We start from the raw sequence: 19,994 nt of genomic DNA on the forward strand, positions 1-19,994 counted from the left end.
CACCCAAGCCACTGCCTGTTCACCTCGCTATCATCCAGAAGGCGAGGTCAGTACAGGTGCATCATAGCAGGGACCGAGAGACTGAAAAACAGCTTCTATCTCAAGGCCGTCAGACTGTTAAACAGCCACTACTAACATTGAGTGGCTGCTGCCAACATACTGACTCAACTTCAGACACTTTAATAATGGAAATTGATTTAAAAAAAATTATCACTAGCCACTTTAAACAATGCCACTTAATATAATGTTCACATACCCTACATTACTCATCTCACATGGAAATACTGTTGTTGAATTGTTAGGTTAGATTACTCGTTGGCTACTACTGCATTGTCGGAACTAGAAGCACAAGCATTTCGCTTCACTCGCATTAACATCTGCTAACCATGTGTATGTGACAAATCCATTTGATTTGATTTTTTTATTTGAACACAGGGATAAATACACAGGGGATAACAAGTGACACCTGGAGGGGGTGGAGACAATAATGAGGACAGGTGAAACTGATCAGGGTGTGACAGTCAATGTGCTTTCAACATTGTGAATTCAAATATAATCAATTTAACTTTACTCTGTCTTCTTAAGTATGTGTGTAAACTGTACTGTCAGAAATGAGCAATCACAGTACCAATGCAAAGTTGTACCAATACATGGGAGTAAAACACTTGAGTCAGTTGTTGTCTTATAATCAGTTTTTAATGTCAAGGCCATTGCCACCCAGTCAGCCTTCAGTCAAAGTGAACAGACAGACCATGTGTGCATGTACTACAAACGAGCAAAAAAGGCAAGAGTGCCCACAGGCATTATGGGTAAATAAGTGTGTTGCTATGTTAGTGATGTGCTTTTTAGGACATTGCCACACTGTATCCCCCCACAGTATCACCACTGAGGACGGGGAAAGGAAGTGGGGAGAAAGGGTGGGGGGAGGGTATTTTACTTCACATCAGAACTTTAACGAGGAAGTGATTTGTGCCATGGTGTACTTATGTAGGGTGATGGGGTGAGATGGGGGTTGGTAGGGCAAGAGGAGTTGTCGTGGGGTGTTGATGTGCTTTCCATGCGTCTTCTACCTGTGGTAGAATCCCCTGTGGAAAATTGAGAAAATAGACACAGATTACATTGAGTGGTCTTCATGAAAATTGTTGTAAGAATAAGTTATATCTGGTCTGATCCACTGTAGAGTTACTGTATTTTGTAGCTACGCTATGTATAAGAATGGACATGTTTTTCCTGACCTTGTGACCTGCTTTTCCTTATTGCCCATTATTAGGGCCCAAATTTGTTCCTGGTCAGGTCACAGGGCCCTATGTTATGAGTCATTCATATTACACTGTTGTGTAAAGTATATAATGGTGTGCGGTAAAACTGGGTCTTGTTCATTAGGCACTAAACGGAAGGAAATAGATTGAAACAAAGAGGGACTACCAAGACTTGTCCATTAAGAAACCCTATTTTTTCTGTAACAATACGTTTTAAAACTGTTGCATTCCCTAATGAACATGACCCTGTGTACACCTCTGTGGTCTTGTCCTTTACCTGTCCAAGTAAGGGGATGGGTGGATGGGGGGGGGGGTCTACCCTCGGCTGCTAGGTAGACGGCCCACTCCGATCCGGTCGATAGGAACACTCACTCGCCTCCGTGGCAGTTCAACAACTTTCCTGTTGGGGGATATAAACCGTCACCATTTACCTTTCACTTATCCTATGGGCCTGGTGTTTCCCAGATACAGGTGAACTTAACAAAAAGCTAATTGAATGGAGAATCTCCATTGAGAATGCTTTTCAGTCCTGGAATAAACATATTTGTGTCAACTGTCAATAACTAATTTGTGGTGAAACTGAAGCCAAATGTTCACATTGCGTGGACAATGACGTTCTTTCTAATTCTAATTGAATAATTTAATGCATATGAAAGTGTTGTTTCCCTTGGACATTTAGACTGCCATGCACTGAAATAGGAAGGTTGCTGTCCATTCTGTCCAGGGGTGTTATATCAGTGGTCATAATGCAACCTGTTTCCTCTGTTACGACAACGGCCGTCATCTGACATGGTGGTCTTATAACACCGTCATGTTCATGTCACAGTGAAATGTCAAATAAAGTGGAACTCACTAATACAATATATGCATTTTCAACAAATGTTTTATTTGTAAATGTCCAGGAGGTAAACCTTTCACAGGTCTCAACATTTATCATCGGTACAACTATGACTAAGGCACCAAGTCCATACAAATAATTTCAAACCTTATTTTAAATGCATGACTGATTTGACGGTGAAGCTCTGATAATTCATCATGACTTGGCACTAAATCTCACACAGTTCATTCGCTTGGAAGAAACAGCAAAGCCTTTATTCCACAATGCACTTGCCAATCAAAAGCCTGTTTTGATCTTCAACCAATCAAATCTGCCTGTGTGTAAGCTACAACCAATTAAAGCGGCCAGTGTTTTGATGCTCGTCCAATCGAAATGGCCAGTGTTTGGGCTATGATAGAAAGATAACAATATTATATATTTCATATCTTAAGTAATAAGTAAGAGAGAGAAGAGTGGGACTATTTACATTGACACCCCCCCGTCTCCATTTGTTTTGTACACTACTGCTACTCGCTGTTTATCATCTGTGCATAACTTCACCCCTACCTACATGTACAAATTACCACAACTAACCTGTACCCCCACACACTGACTTGGTATCGGTACCCCCTGTATATAGCCTCGTTATTGTGTTACTTAAATTATTTTTTACTGTGGTTTATTTGGTAAATATTTTCTTAACTCTTCTTGAACTGCACTGTTGGTTAAGGGCTTGTAAGTAAGCATTTCACGTTAAGGTCCACACTTGTTGTATTCGGCTCATGTTACAAATAAAGTTATATTCTGTGTCCCGGGAAACTGCCCCTTTAACTATACGTGTGTAGGTCTATTCATGTATGTGCGTCAGGTTGGAGTACGGAAGTGCTTTACTGATGTCTTAATAAATAGCATCAAAAGTAGTCTCTCTCTCTAAGTGGTTAGTACCTACCTCTGCTTGGAGCCCTTAGGGTCCATGGTGCTGATGGAGAGGCGGTCCAGTGGAGTGTTGGACCCTGGGAAGCTCCTCTTCATCTTGGTCTCGATGACATCGTTCTCCAGGCGGTCCAGGTGGTCAAGTAGTAGTAACTTGGCCGTCAAAGCCCCTGCTGCCTTTTGCTCACTGGACCGGGCCTGCAGGCCTGACTCCTCCAGAACCACCGGGTCCAGGTACTACAACAACAGCAATAGGAAAACACAGAAAGTCAATAAGAACTAATAACACTAGGTTGGAAGTAAAGAATGGGATAACATATTGAGGTCTGAAATAACCTTTACCACAAGGTCAAAATGGATGGTTAATCAAGATAATGCGCTCATTAGCGTTAGCTGTCACACAAAATGTTGTTGCTTTGTGGTATACTTAAAGTGATACTTAAAGATTTTGGCAATGAGGCCCTTTATTTACTTCCCCAAAGTCAGATTAACTTATGGATAACATTTTTGTGTCTCTGAGTGCAGTTTGAAGAAAGTTGCTAACTAGTGCAGACAGACAGACAGACAGACAGAACGTCCCCCGTCCCTCCCTTGTCCCTCTCTGACGTGGCTGTTGTTTCTGCCTCTCCTGGGAACAGCGCTGTGTGGTATTTATAGCTCAGCCCAGGCAGCGCCACAAAAGCGATGACAGACTGTCATCTCGCCATTTCGTTCCACATAATCAGATTGGGGGAGAGAAAATGTTCTGACCATTCCGATGAGAGACAGAATAACACAGCCACCACCGTCCGTGGCCGTGCAGATACAGTACCTTCCCCAACTCCTCTGCCTGGACCTCCCTCACTCTGCGTGCATGCGTGTCCTCAATCACTGACTCACTTACTAACAGCACTTACTCAGCTGGATCCAGGTTGCTCTTTGCACCTTCCCCTTGGCCCTAACCCTTCACCCTTCAGTGTTTGTAGATCGGAAGGGTCTAGATAGTTATAAGCAGTGTAATGATGGAGCTTCCACCATATTACTTCCACCTTACAGATCTGCAAACAATGAAGATCAAGGACTAAGGGGAAGGGGGACGCTCCTCCCCTCAGCCAGTTTACTATCCTGGGGTGGGAACGAGGAGTACACCACAATTGGGTTCCAATAGGATTTGCCTTCTTTCAAATACCTTGATTGTTAGCTTAAGCTTGCATGCCAGATTAATTTAGTTTGCACTTTTGGGACTATTCCATACGTTTCATTGCCCCCAAGCAAGCTCAATGAAGCACAGCTTGATACTATTTGAACACAAGTCTGGACCACACAGGTGTTAGGAGATTTATATAATACTATATATATTATATATAATATATTATATTATTATGTTCAGGGTCAGTGGTTCTTCCTGGTCAGGTCACTTGGCACCAGTCATACAGTAGTTACTGATACATGGAACTCATACGTGACCAGGTGAACCCACACCCACACACACACACACACACACACACACACACACCCACACACACACACACACACACACACTATCCTGATCTCACCTCTGGGCTCTCCTGGGTGAGGCGAAGGCTGTCTACGCTGCAGTGGAACAGAGTCACCGTCAGGAGACACGAGAGAAGCACACACCCCAGCATCTGAAACACACACACACAGATCAGGATCAGACATACACATCTGTACTTTACAGTGTACAGAACATGAAATCAAAGCTATAACGTTGTAACATATTCACGAGTAACAATAATAGTTGTCACATACAATATACACTTTGTCCAAATTTAAGTAGTATAAACCATACATAGTTCTCACTTTGTTTTTTTTAATCGCTTTGGTGCAATTTTCAAAGGTATGTGGTACATTTTTACAAATCTTAGTACAAATCTCAAAACCAATCATCAAAAACGAAGTTGCTTAAAAACTCATTTCAAAACAAACAAAAAGTCAGTCACTTTTTCACCAAACTTAATCAGTGTTCCATTTAGAAATACATGTTTCACATTGCAATACATCTTCATATAAAGTCATTTTTTTGTTAAAACACATTGCAGTATTAATCTGACTGCTCTTAATTGATGATCACTGAATCGTTTGGTAAACCTATAGATTTGACATGTAAACTAATTTGTCTACTACAGATTTTGAGAACTACATATTGAAAATGTAAGTCTTTAAAGTAGAAACCTGAAAAGTACGATATACAGTACCAATCAAGAGCTTGGACACACCTACTCATTCAAGGGTTTTTCTTTATTTTTACTATTTTATACATTGTAGAATAAAAGTGAAGACATCAAAACAATAAAATAACACATATGGGATCATCTATCATCAATGAAAATATATTTTAGATTTTAGATTCCTCAAATAGCCTCGATGACAGCTTTGCACACTCTTGGCATTCTCTCAACCAGCTTCACCTGGAATGCTTTTCTAACAATCTTGAAGGAGTTCCCACATACAGTATGCTGAGCATTTGTTGGTTGCTTTTCCTTCACTCTGCAGTCCAGCTCATCCCAAACAATCTGAAATGGGTTGAAGTCATGTGATTGTGGAGGCCAAGTCATCTTATGCAGCACTCCATCACTCTCCTTCTCGGTCAAATAGTCCTTACACAGCCTGGAGGTGTGTTAGGTCATTGTCCTGTTGAAAAATAAATGATAGTCCCACTAAGTGCAAACCAGATGGGATGGCGTATCGCTGCAGAATGCTGTGGTGGCCATGCTGGTTAAGCGTGCCTTGAATCCTAAATAAATCATAGACCCCTGTGACGAGTCAGGAAGCAAGTTCAGGGAGTGAATAATTTAGTAAATGAACGAAATATGATACAAAACAAGAACCACGAACAACGTACAGGCATGAAACTGAAACAGAAACAATAACACCTGGGGAAGGAACCAAAGGGAGTGACATACATAGGGAAGATAATCAGGGAGGTGATGGAGTCCAGGTGAGTCTGACACGGTGGTGCGCTTAACGATGGTGACAGGTGTGCGCCATAACGAGCAGCCTGGAGACTTAGAGCGCTGGCGAGGGAGTATACGTGAAAACTCTGCCACAATCACACATGGAGAGATCATTCGTTCACCTACTCTGCGTCTCACAAAGACACAGCAGATCGAACCAAAAATCTAAAATATGGACTCAGAAATTGCAGCCCAAATAAAAGCTTCACAGTTAAAATAACAGACACATCTCAACATCAACTGTTCAGAGGAGACTGCTTGAATCAGACCAAAGGACAGATTTCTACCGGTGTAATGTCTTTTGCCCGTGTTTCTTGCCAAGAGTGTGCAAATCTGTCATTAAGGCAAAGGGTGGCTACTTTGAAGAAACTCAAATATAACATATATTTTGATTTGTTTAACACTTTTCTGGTCAGTACATGATGCCACGTGTTTTATTTCATAGTTTTGATGAAACTAGTAAAATAAAGAAAAACCCTTGAATGAGTAGGTGTGTCCAAACTTTTGACTGGTACTGTATACACAAATGTACAGTATTACAATGATGATGACTATTTAGATTTTTTTAAATCTGATATTGACAAGATCCAATGTACTCTAACAAATAAAATCAATGTTTATTGGTCACATGAAACGGATTAGCAGATGTTACAGCAGGTGCAGCGAAATGCAATACCAATACGTACAATGCAATACCAATACGCAAATAATTCAGAAAGCCCAAAACAAGCAAGTAATGCATACCCTGTACAGTAAACATGTATCCAAAATCTTATGAACTGAATCACATACAGGACCACTACAATACATAAGTACAATACAATACTGTAATATACACCAGTGTTCCAGAAGTGGCGGCCAACAGGCCAAATGGGGTTTTATTTGGCCTCCCAAGTACAAAAAAAGTATATATTTTTTTGTTGGATATTCAGCACTGTAAAAAACACCAGGAAATTTTGTGATGGGGGGGGTTCCTCTCTAGGTTTCTTCCTAGGTTCTGGCCTTTCTAGGGAGTTTTTCCTAGCCAACGTGCTTCCACACCTGCATTGCTTACTGGTTGGGGTTTTAGGCTGGGTTTCTGTACAGCACTTTGAGATATCAGCTGATGTAAGAAGGGCTTTAAAAATACATTTCATTTGCTTTGATTTGAAATCAGCTTCAAGTGATTTTAATTTTGGAAATCTGTTCTCACACATAATAGAGTGACGTGATTATATATAAATGTAAGCACAGTTTGAAATCATTATGTTTTCGTCAAATGTTATTTCTGTTTGTGCTTCTTGCGATCAATTTGAAGTCCACAAATGATTTGCAATTATGTTCCCCCCCCAACCATCCATAGTTGATGATCCCTGCAATACACGATTACAATATAGGTGGAAAATTAGCTTTACCACCCTCCTTCAGGCCATGGATGAGGCATGCAATGATTTCAATCCAGGTGCATAAACAATGAGGACATTTACTGCGATTTCGATGAGAACCTATGGGGATGCTCAAGACAGACTTGATGCCAACTAGTGCCTGCTAAAAATAGTTTAGTTCATTTCTTTAATTTGATTACATTGGAAATATGTTTTCAATGATCCCACGTTTGATCAAGGGATAGAAATTGTGGACATTTAATGTTCAGTCAATTTTAATGGGTAGTGCAATTGTGCACTGTAATTTATAGTACTGTATCATATCACATTCAAAGGGCAATTTTGAAAAATCTTACAGTGCTTGTTAAATAACAATTGTATTTTGGTCATTAAACCAATGTAGTTATTACATTTCATTGTTAACTTATATTTTGGATCAATTGTTGTGTGGTGAAATATGTCAGCAAACAAAATGAATGCACAATGAAAGGTTTTGAATATTAGACTAACTACATTACAGGTGTTACCAGTTTGGAGTTTTGTACTAATTTAAAAAAAAATGTCCCACATACTTGTGAAAATAGTACCAAAGCGATAAAAAATACTAACACATTCACACACCAATTACGAAGTCAGTAGTGTTTCTGTGTGTGTGTGTGTGTGTGTGTGTGTGTGTGTGCATACGTGCGTGTGTGTACTGTCTGTGTGTACCCCTCTCCAAGATGTCAGACGCAGAAACACTGGCCGTTTAGGGTTACTGCGATATAGAGCTTGGTATTTACCTTTACGCAGCCTCCATCTGTGAAAATACTGGGAGCTCGGCATGGCTCGCCGCCCTGAATGTGAGAATGGGGTGGATGTGGACCCGGACACACCTCATCCCTTCCCTTTACACAAACACATGACCACAGGATGTAACAGCCAACCCCAGTCTCCCCTAACCCTAGCCTGGATCAGTGACCGGGCTAGTCCCTCAGCTGACTCTACTGTGGAAAGAAGCACATCTTGTTGGGACTATAGGGGAGAGTGGGGACACAAGAAACAAGGGACCTCTGTAACAGGGTATGTACAAATAATCCCTGTTCTCCCCTAGTTCCCTATGGGTGACTTAGTTCCATATACACATGCCTACTGTCTGTCTGTGTCTCACCTATCCTGTATCACTGATATCTTAAGCTATTGGATAACACAGGGGTGGTGTCTCCTGGGACTTACATGGAGGTGGTTCCATCATCGGCCTGTTTGGTTTATTGTGCCCCCTTCTGATTACTATGTGTAATAACACCAGAACCATGATAATGCCACGACAATGCATTTGTGCTCCTGTTGTGAACTTCAGAATAGTTGTACATACGTACCAGGGTCTGGTGTAAATGTTATCTTAATTAAGTCAATTCAAGAAATGAAATTCCTATTGTAAATATGAAGATCATTTTTAATTAGAATTGGAATTTCAGTTTACTTTGTGAATGGACTGACTTCAGATAGAACTGACCAGAGCCTGATACTTAAGTTGTTTTAATAGTCGCTTATCTGTTATCATTTCATACTTCAAACTCTCACTAGAACACTAATTGGCCATGTCCAATTACCTGTACTTGCGTTCAGAGCCATTCCTAGCCTTTTGGGGGCCCAAAGCGAGATTTTCTTGGTAAATTCCTGCATTTCTACAGATTAACCCGCAAGGCACAGACAAAATGTTGTCCTCCGCTTTCTCTCTGTTTGATGCACTGGTGTGTGACTCGGCTGTGTGTTGCTTGTGTATTTGCCATTTCACTGGCTATGCTTGTTTCGGGAGGTGATTTGTGGGCTGTATTTGTGAACTCACTGTAGCTAAAAGCAAACTTTAAGAAAATTAATGTCAAGAAGAGAGACATGTAAGCCCAGCTAGGCAAGCTAGCCTAGCTAGCCTGTAGTTTAAACTGCAGGTCACTAACTAATGTTTTCAACGCTGCAGGAGCTGTGTTTATTTTGCTCTATTCTGGGACGATGTGGACCGTCTTGACATTCAATGCAGCAAATGTTTGCCTGCAGAGGACTACAGGGGCGAAGTGGCTACTCTTAGCAAACAAGTAGCGAACTAACACATGCTACTGGTGAATGCATGCCCACCTACTTTCTCTGTCTCTTCTACTCCAGTATCTGGATGCCGCTCTGAGCTGGTGGGAGTGTATGTGTTTTTATTAGGGATCCCCATTAGCTATTGCCAAGGCAGCAGCTACTATTCCTGGGGTCCAAACACATTAAGGCACTTACATTTCATATAAAACAGAATGTAAAATAGTACATCATATCATGTATGATGCTACAAGCTTGGCAGACCTGTACTGTATTTGGGGAGTTTCTCCCATTCTTCTCTGCAGACCCTCTCAAGCTCTGTCAGGTTGGATGAGGAGCGTTGCTGCATAGCTATTTCCAGGTCTCTCTAGAGATGTCGGAAAAACATCCCCACAGCATATTGCTGCCACCAACATGCTTCACCGCAGGGATGGTGCCAGGTTTCCTCCAGACGTGACGCTTGACATTCAGGCCAAAGAGTTCAATCTTGGGAGCTCTGTCAGAGTGACCATCGGGTTCTTGGTCACCTCCCTGACCAATGCCTAACTCCACCGATTGCTCATTGTGGCTGGGCAGCCAGCTCTAGGGAGAGTCTTGGTGGTTCCAAACTTCTTCCATTTAAGAATCATGGAGGCCACTATGTTCTCGGGGACTTTCAGTGCTACAGAACATTATTGTTACCTTTTCCCAGATCTGTGCCTCGACACAATCCTGTCTCGGAGCTCTACGGTCAATTCCTTCGACCTCATGGCATGGTTTTTGCTCTGACGTGCTCTGTCATCTGTGGGACCTTATATAGACAGGTGTGTGCATTTCCAAGTCATGTCAAATCAATTGAATTTACCACAGGTGGACTCCAGTCAAGTTGTAGAAACATCTCAAGGATGATCAATGGAAACAGGATGCACCTGATCTCAATTTCGAGTCTCATAGCAAAGGGTCCGGAAACTTTATATATATATATATATATATATATATATATATATATATGTGTGTGTGTGTGTGTGTGTATAAATATAAATACATTTCCCCAATTCCAAAAACCTGTTTTTCTTTTGTCATTATGGGGAATTGTGTGTAGATTAATGAGGGGAAAAATATATTTAATACATTTTAGAATAAGGCTGTAACGTAACAAAATGTGGGAAATGTGAGGAGGTCTGAATACTTTGAGTTCCCCATAACATTATTACACCACTACATATCTACAATACAAAGTGTATTTGTATTTAATATGGATCCCCATTAGCTGCTGCCAGGCTAGCAGTTGCTAGTCCTGGGGTCCATCAAAATTAAGGAAGATATCAAATATTTATTTAAACATTACAATATATTCACATTCGATTTCACAACATATTAAGTGTGTTTCTTTAGGTTTCTGTAGTCTGCCACTACATATCTACAACCCAAAATCCATGTTAGCGTGTCTTTGCATGCACGTGTCGGTGCCTGTCTGTGTCTCATAACAGTACCCGCTGTTCCATAATGTGTATTTTTACCTGTTTTAAAAATATGATTCTACTACTTGCATTAGTCACCTGATGTGGAATAGAGTTCCACGTAGTCATGGCTCTACAGCTGAAGTCTGAAGTTTACATTCACCTTAGCCAAATACATTTAAACTCTGTTTTTCACAAATCCTGACATTTAATCGTAGTAAAAATTCCCTGTTTTAGGTAAATTAGGATCATCACTTTATTTTAAGAATGTGAAATGTCAGAATAATAGAAGTGAGAATGATTTATTTCAGCTTTTATTTCTTTCATAACATTCCCAGTGGCTCCGAAGTTTACATACACTCAATTAGTATTTGGTAGCATTGCCTTTAAAATGTTTAACTTGGGTCAAACGTTTTGAGAAGCCTTCCACAAGCTTCCCACAATAAGTTGTGTGAATTTTGGCCCATTCATTCTGACAGAGCTGGTGTAACTGAGTCAGGTTTGTAGGCCTCCTTGCTCGCACAGGCTTTTTAAGTTCTGCTCACACATTTTCTATAGGATTGAGGTCAGGGCATTGTGATGGCCACTCCAATACCTTAACTTTGTTGTCCTTAAGCCATTTTGCTACAACTTTGGAAGTATGCTTGGGGTCATTGTCCATTTGGAAGACCCATTTGCGACCAAGCTTTAACTTCCTGACTGATGTCTTGAGATGTTGCTTCAATATATGCACATAATTTTCCTCCCTCATGATGCCATCTATTTTGTAACGTGCACCAGCCCCTCCTGCAGCAGAGCACCCCCACAACATGATGCTGCCACCCCTGTGCTTCCTCCAAACATAACAATGGTCATTATGGCCAAACAGTTATATTTTTGTTTCATCAGACCAGTGGACATTTCTCCAAAAAGTACCATCTTTGTCCCCATTTGCAAACCATAGTCTGTATTTTCAATGGAGGTTTTGGAAAAATAGCTTCTTTCTTGCTGAGCAGCCTTTCAGGTTATGTCGATATAGGACTCGTTTTACTGTAGATATAGATAATTTTGTACCCGTTTACTCCAGCATCTTCACAAAGTCCTTTGCTGTTGTTCTGGGATTGATTTGCATTTTTCAACCCAGAGTACGTTCATCTCTACGAGACAGAACGCGTCTCCTTCCAGAGCAGTATGACGGCTGCGTGGTCCCATGGTGTTTATACTTGTGTACGATTGTTTGTACAGATGAACGTGGTACCTCCAAGTGTTTGGAAATTGCTTTTCCCATGATGTCAAGCAAAGAGGCCCTGAGTTTGAAGGTAGGCCTTGAAATACATCCACAGGTACACCTCCAAATGACTCAAATTATGTCAATTAGTCCATCAGAAGCATCTAAAGCCATTACATTATTTTCTGGAATTTTTCAAGCTGTTTAAAGGCACAGTCAACTTAGTGTATGTAAACTTTTGACCCACTGGAATTGTGATAAGGTGAATTATAAGTGAAATAATCTGTCTGTAAACAATTGTTGGAAAAATGACTTGTGTCATGCACAAAGTAGATGTCCTAACCGACTTGCCAAAACTATAGTTTGTTAACAAGACATTTTTGGAGTGGTTGAAAAGCGAGTTTTAATGACTCCAACCAACTGTATGTTGTACTGTGTTCCTCTGATAGTCTGGATTGTGAAGAGAACTCTGGTGGCATGTCTTGTGGGGTATGCATGGGTGTCCGAGCTGTTTGCTAGTAGTTTAAACATACATCTAGGTACATTCAGCTTGTCAACACTTCTTACTAAAACAAGTAGTGATGAAGTCAATCTCTCCTCCACTTTGAGCCATGAGAGATTGACATGAATATCATTAATGTTAGCTCCCCGTGTACTTTTAAGGGTGAGCCATGCTGCCCTGTTCTGTGCCAAAAGTCCCTCTTTGTGGCATCTGACCACATGACAGAGCAGTTGTCCATGTGTGACAAAACTAGGGCCTGTAGGACCTGCCTTGTTGATAGTGTTGTTAAGAAGGCAGAGCAGCGCTTTAATATGGAAAGTCTTCTCCCCATTTTAGCTACTGTTGTATTAATATGTTTTGACCATGTCAGTCCAGGGTAACTCCAAGCAGTTTTGTCACCTCAACTTGCTAAATTTCCACATAATTAATTATGAGATGTAGTTGAAATTTAGGGTTTAGTGAATGATTTGTCCCAAATACAATGCTTTTAGTTTTCAAATATTTAGGACTAACTTATTCCTTGCTACCCGTTCCAAAACTAACTGCAGCTCTTTGTTAAATGTTGCAGTCATTTCAGTTGCTGTAGTAGCTGATGTGTATAGTGTTGAGTCATCCGCATACAACAACACACTGGCTTTACTCAAAGCCAGTGGCATGTCATTACTAAAGATTGGAAAAAAGTAAAGGTCCTAAACAGCTACCCTGGGGAATTCCTGATTGTTCCTGGATTATGTTTGAGAGTCTTCCATTAAAGAACACCTCTGTTCTGTTAGACAAGTAACTCTTTATGCACATTATAGCAGGGGGTGTAAAGCCATAACACATGTGTTTTTCCAGCAGCAGACTATGATTGATCATGTCAAAAGCTGCACTAAAGTCTAACAAGACAGCCCCCACAAACATTTTATCATCAATTTCTCTCAGCCAACCATCAGTAATTTGTGTAAGTGCTGTGTTTATTGAGTGTCCTTCCCTATAATTGTGCTGAAAGTCTGTTGTCAATTTGTTTACTGTGAAATAGCATTGTATCTGGTCAAACAAAGTTTACTGAGGGTTGTAACAGGCTGATTGGTTGGCTATTTAAGCCAGTAAAGGGGTTTTTACTATTCTTGGGTAGCGGAATGACTTTAGCCTTCTTCCAGGCTTGAGGGCACACACTTTCTAGTATGGTTAATGTGGCAAATAGGAGTTGCAATATTGTCCACTATTATCCTCAGTAATTTTCCATCCAGATTGTCAGACTCCTGTGACTTGTAATTGTTGATAGACAACAATATTTGTTTACCTCCACACCTACTTCACGGAATTCAAAAGTACAATTATTGTCTTTCATAATTTGGTCAGATATACCTGGGATCTGTAGTGTCAGCGTTTGTTGCTGGCATGTCATACCTAAGTTTGTTTATCTTGCCAATGAAAAAGTAATTCAAGTAGTTGGCAATATCAATGGGTTTTGTGATGAATGAGCCATCTGATTCAATGAATGATGGAGCCATGCAGCCTTTTTTACCAAAATGTAATTTAAGGCGCTCCAAAGCTTTTTATTATCAATCTTTATATAATTTATTTTTGTTTCATAGTATAGTTTATTTTTATTTAGTTTCGTAACAGGATTTCATAATTTGCAGTACATTTGCCAATCATTTGGGTTGCCAGACTTATTTGCCATACCTTTTGCCTCATCCCTCTCAACCATCATTTTTTAAAATTCCTCATCAATCCAAGGGGATTTAACAGTTTTTACAGTCATTTTCTTAATGGGTGCGTGCTTATTAGTAACTGGAATAAGCAATTTCATAAATATGTCAATTGCAGCTTCTGGTTGCTCCTCATTACACACCACATACCAGCAAATAGTCCACTTACGCTAAGTGGGGAAATAGGTATAGCCAGTTACAATTGTAATGGCTTAGTAGATCATTAAAAAATAAGATACATTTTTACCTAGCTAAAAGCAAAATAATATAATATCTAATGTTTACAGGAAACTCATTTTACAAATATAGATGAGGTTTGGTGGAAAAAAGGACTGGAGGGAGAATTATATTTTTGTCATGGGCAAAACAATCTCAAAAGGGGTGATTATACTAATTCATATGCATTTTATCTGATTGTGCAAACTGAGCAAACAGATCCTCAAGGAAGATGGATTCTTTTAAATATTCTATTGGACCAAAAACTGATCTGGCTAATTAATCTACAGTATATGGGCCAAATAATGATAATCCACACTTCTTCCAAAATATGTATAATAATCTATTAAACTCAGATTATAATACGGTTTTAAGCACCTCAATGGATCGTAAAGCAAATCACACTACAAACTATCACCCTCAAGCACTTAAGGAGATCACGAAGATCATGGATACATTAGAACTAGTGGATATATTTAGGCTGAAAAACCATGCCCTAGTGAGATATACATGGAGAAGGCTTAATCAAGCTAGCCGTCTTGATTACTTCCTAGTCTCATTCTTGCTGGCATCAAAAGTTTTTAAAAAGTATTAATTCAGGAAAATGATGTCATGGCTTTAGAAGCTTCTAATAGCCTAATTTACATAATTTGAGTCAATTGGAGGTGTACCTGTGAATGTATTTCAAGGCCTACCTTCAAACTCAGTGCCTCTTTGCTTGACATCATGGGAAAATCTAAAGAAATAAGCCAATACCTCAGAAAATAATTGGAGACCTCCACAAGTCTGGTTCATCCTTGGGAGCAGTTTCCAAACGCCTCAAGATACCACGTTCATCTGTACAAACAATAGTACGCAAGTATAAACACCATGGGACCACGCAGCCATCATACCGCTCAGGAAGGAGACACATTCTGTCTCCTAGAGATGAACGTACTTTGGTGCGAAAAGTGCGAATCAATTACAGAACAACAGCAAAGAACTCTGTGAAGATGCTGGAGGAAACAGGTACAAAAGTATCTTTAGCCACAGTAAATGGAGTCCTATATCGACATAACCTGAAAGGCCACTCAGCAAGGAAGAAGCCACTGCTCCAAAACTGCCATTAAAAAAAGCGAGGCTACGGTTTGCAACTGCACATGAGGACAAAGATTGTACTTTTTGAAGAAATGTCCTCTGGTCTGATGAAACAAAAATAGAACTGTTTGGTCATAATGACCATCGTTATGTTTGGAGGAAAAAGGGGGATGCTTGCAAGTCAAATAACACCATCCCAACCATGAAGCAGCATCATGTTGTGGGGGTTCTTTGCTGCAGGAGGGTCTAGTGCCCTTCACAAAATATGTGATATGTGGATATGTTGAAGCAACATCTCAAGACATCAGTCAGGAAGTTAAAGCTTGGTTGCAAATGGGTCTTCCAAATTGACAATGATCCCAAGCACACTTCCAAAGTTGTGGCAAAATGGCTTAAGGACAACAAAGTCAAAGTATTGGAGTGGCCATCACAAATCCCTGACCTCAATCCCTTAGAAAATGTGTGGGCAGAACTGAAAAAGCTACCCGAAACGTTTGACACAAGTTAAACAATTTAAAGGCAACGCTTCCAAATACTGAGTGTATAAACTTCTGACCCACTGGGAATGTGATGAAATAAATAAAAGCTGAAATAAATCATTCTCTCTACTATTATTCTGACATTTCACATTCTTAAAATAAAGTGGTGATCCTAACTGACCTAAAACAGAGAGTTTTTACTAGGATGAAATGTCAGGAATTGTTAAAAACTGAGTTTAAATGTAGTTGGCTAAGATGTATGTAAACTTCCGACTTCAACTGTAGATGGTACTATAGAGGTACAAAATAGGTTAGATGAAAAACAAAAAGAAATGGAGGTACTTATGCAAGAACGATGAAGTGTAATGTATTAAAAAAATAAAGCGAATTGGATGGAAAATGGTGTTGGAAAATGGTGAAAAGGCACAACATTTTTCTTGAATCTTCAACATAGAAAAGCTACCAAAAGTAATTAACAGAAACTCGTTACAAATGATGGAGTCATCAATGATTCACCAAACTATATTTTGAAAGAGGAAGTAAAATATTTTTAGCATGTTTTCTTTTCAGTCTCCTCCATTTCCACTGAATGATGTTAACTGTGTGAATTTCTTTCCTAAAAAAAAATATAATAATAATATTAATGTAAAATTGACAAATTTACAGAAAGACCTGGGTGAAGGCCAACTTACAGAAGAGGAAGTTTGAGGCAATAAAATATGTTCAGTCTGGAAAAACACCAGTGCTGAAGGTATGCCAGTAGAGGTATATCAGACCTTTTTTTATGTACTCAAAGATTGATTATTAGCATGTTTTAAGTACTCAACAAGAAGGTCTGATTTCATTACTGCTAAAACAGGACCCAGGTGGTAGGTATAAAGATCCAGTCCATTTAAAATATTGGAGGCCTTTTACGCTTCAATGTTGTGATGCGAAAATCCTGGCAAAGTGCATAGCAAATAGAATGAAAAAGGTTTTTCCATATACTCTTCATCCAGATCAGACAGGTTTTTTACATGGACGATATATTAGAGATAATATACGACAATTATTTGAAACAATTGAACATTATGAAACATCAAAGATACCAAGCCTGATCTTCATAGCAGATTTGGAAAAGTTGTTTGATAAAGTACGACTAGAATGTATATATTAATTATTAATTATTCCTGGATAACTTTAATTTCAGTGACTCTCTTATACAATGGGTTAAAGTTATGTACAGCAACCCGAGATGTAAAATAGTAAATAATGGTTACTTCTCAGAAAGTATAGAGCCTTTAAGAGGAGTATAACAAGACTGTCCATTGTCTCCAAATGTATTTGTTATGGCCATTGAAATGCTCGCTATTCAAATTTGATCCAACAAGAACATCACGGGGTTAGAAATCCAGGGCATAAAAACAAAAACAAAAGTATGCCGTTGACTCTAGTTTTTCTTAAGTCCGCAATCTGGATCCCTGCACAGTCTCATTGAAGATCTTGATCACTTTTCTAGCCTCTCTGGACTAAAACCTAATTATGACAAGTGTACCATATTGCGTATTGGATTGTTAATAAAAACATTACCTTGAAGTTTAGCAATAAAATGGGCGGATGGTGAAATAGACATACTTGGTATTCACATCTCAAATAATATAAATGAACTTACCACAATCAATTTCAATAGAAAGTTAGCAAAAACAGATAATATTCTGCAACCATGGAGAGGTAAATACTTGTCTATTTATGGAAAGATCACAGTTTACTTAGCTACTAATGGCACTGCATACTCCAGATGACTCACTTTTTTAAATCATATGAGCAAAAAATATTGAATTTTATTTGGAATGCTAAGCCAGACAAAATTAAACATGCCTATTTATAAAATGCATATGAGTTTGGGGGGCTAAAATAATTAAATATTAAAGCTTTAAACCACTCACTAAAGCTTCACTTATACATAAATTATAATTAATCCCTAAATAGTTCTCAAGTAGATTATTAAGAAAGGCTTGTCCTTTGTTAAAAAATGGACTGTTTTGCCTTTATACAGATTAAAACTTCTAATTTCCGACTAATTGAAAATGAAATGTTGTTTAAAGTATCACCCTTTTTAAACAAGCCATACAAAGCTAGTTACAATTTCAGTTTTATCCTCCAGAAAAGATAGAACAAATATTTTAGCCCCCCCAAACTCATATGCATTGATTAAACTGAAATATACTGATTATTAATAAAAAAAAACATTCTTTATGGAAAAAATATGTAATTTTTTATTATATTTATTAATGATATTAGGAATAGAAACCTATGCAGCTATCAACAATATATGGGAATATTTTTTTTATTTTTTTTATTTCACCTTTATTTAACCAGGTACGCTAGTTGAGAACAAGTTCTCATTTGCAACTGCGACCTGGCCAAGATAAGGCATAGCAGTGTGAACAGACAACACAGAATTACACATGGAGTAAACAATTAACAAGTCAATAACACAGTAGAAAAAAGGGGAGTCTATATATACATTGTGTGCAAAAGGCACGAGAAGGTAGGCAAATAATTACAATTATGCAGATTAACACTGGAGTGATAAATGATCAGATGGTTATGTACAGGTAGAGATATTGGTGTGCAAAAGAGCAGAAAAATAAATAAATAAAAACAGTATGGGGATGAGGTAGGTGAAAATGGGTGGGCTATTTACCAATAGACTATGTACAGCTGCAGCGATCGGTTAGCTGCTCAGATAGCAGATGTTTGAAGTTGGTGAGGGAGATAAAAGTCTCCAACTTCAGCGATTTTTGCAATTCGTTCCAGTCACAGGCAGCAGAGAACTGGAACGAAAGGCGGCCAAATGAGGTGTTGGCTTTAGGGATGATCAGTGAGATACACCTGCTGGAGCGCGTGCTACGGATGGGTGTTGCCATCGTAACCAGTGAACTGAGATAAGGCGGAGCTTTACCTAGCATGGACTTGTAGATGACCTGGAGCCAGTGGGTCTGGCGACGAATATGTAGCGAGGGCCAGCCGACTAGAGCATACAAGTCGCAGTGGTGGGTGGTATAAGGTGCTTTAGTGACAAAACGGATGGCACTGTGATAAACTGCATCCAGTTTGCTGAGTAGAGTGTTGGAAGCAATTTTGTAGATGACATCGCCGAAGTCGAGGATCGGTAGGATAGTCAGTTTTACTAGGCTAAGTTTGGCGGCGTGAGTGAAGGAGGCTTTGTTGCGGAATAGAAAGCCGACTCTTGATTTGATTTTCGATTGGAGATGTTTGATATGGGTCTGGAAGGAGAGTTTAGAGTCTAGCCAGACACCTAGGTACTTATAGATGTCCACATATTCAAGGTCGGAACCATCCAGGGTGGTGATGCTGGTCAGGCGTGCGGGTGCAGGCAGCGAACGGTTGAAAAGCATGCATTTGGTTTTACTAGCGTTTAAGAGCAGTTGGAGGCCACGGAAGGAGTGCTGTATGGCATTGAAGCTCGTTTGGAGGTTAGATAGCACAGTGTCCAAGGACGGGCCGGAAGTATATAGAATGGTGTCGTCTGCGTAGAGGTGGATCAGGGAATCGCCCGCAGCATGAGAAACATCATTGATATATACAGAGAAAAGAGTCGGCCCGAGAATTGAACCCTGTGGCACCCCCATAGAGACTGCCAGAGGACCGGACAGCATGCCCTCCGATTTGACCGATTTGACACACTGAACTCTGCACACTGAATATCTGCTCAATCCCATATTTACAACCAACTGATTGCAGCATTAAGTAGGGAACTTGTTTGCCTGCCATATATTAATAAAGATTGGCTGAAAGGAATTGGCATAAATAGAAAAATATACCAGTTTCATTTGAGGACAAAAATGTTGACTGCTGTGCCATACAGGTTGCAAAATAAATGGGAAGAAATGTTTGATGTACCGATTCCATAGCACATGGTTTATGAACTGGTGCAAATATCAACACTTTATTCAACACTTAGAGTTTTTAAATTGAGATGATTA

General features: G+C 39.5%; 1 protein-coding gene across 2 annotated transcripts in view; it reads right to left on the minus strand.

The window, feature by feature from the left end:
- Positions 1–677: 677 nt before the first annotated feature.
- Positions 678–19,994, minus strand: part of ostn (osteocrin) — a 40,676-nt gene continuing 21,359 nt past the window's right edge. The window contains exons 2-6 of one of the 2 annotated variants that reach the window (XM_021587202.3): positions 8,113–8,217; positions 4,545–4,637; positions 3,026–3,246; positions 1,537–1,659; positions 678–1,085 (exon numbers count right to left, since the gene is read on the minus strand). In XM_021587202.3, coding sequence (XP_021442877.1) covers positions 1,575–1,659; positions 3,026–3,246; positions 4,545–4,637; positions 8,113–8,217 — 504 coding nt within the window. In that variant the 3' untranslated portion in view covers positions 678–1,085; positions 1,537–1,574. The remainder of the gene's footprint in view (positions 1,086–1,536; positions 1,660–3,025; positions 3,247–4,544; positions 4,638–8,112; positions 8,218–19,994) is intronic. The other variant, XM_021587203.3, reaches the window with a different exon arrangement.

The sequence above is a fragment of the Oncorhynchus mykiss genome, chromosome 27, assembly GCF_057628025.1.
Source record: "Oncorhynchus mykiss isolate SJ-2025 chromosome 27, ASM5762802v1, whole genome shotgun sequence".
In the NCBI taxonomy this organism is placed as follows: domain Eukaryota; kingdom Metazoa; phylum Chordata; class Actinopteri; order Salmoniformes; family Salmonidae; genus Oncorhynchus; species Oncorhynchus mykiss.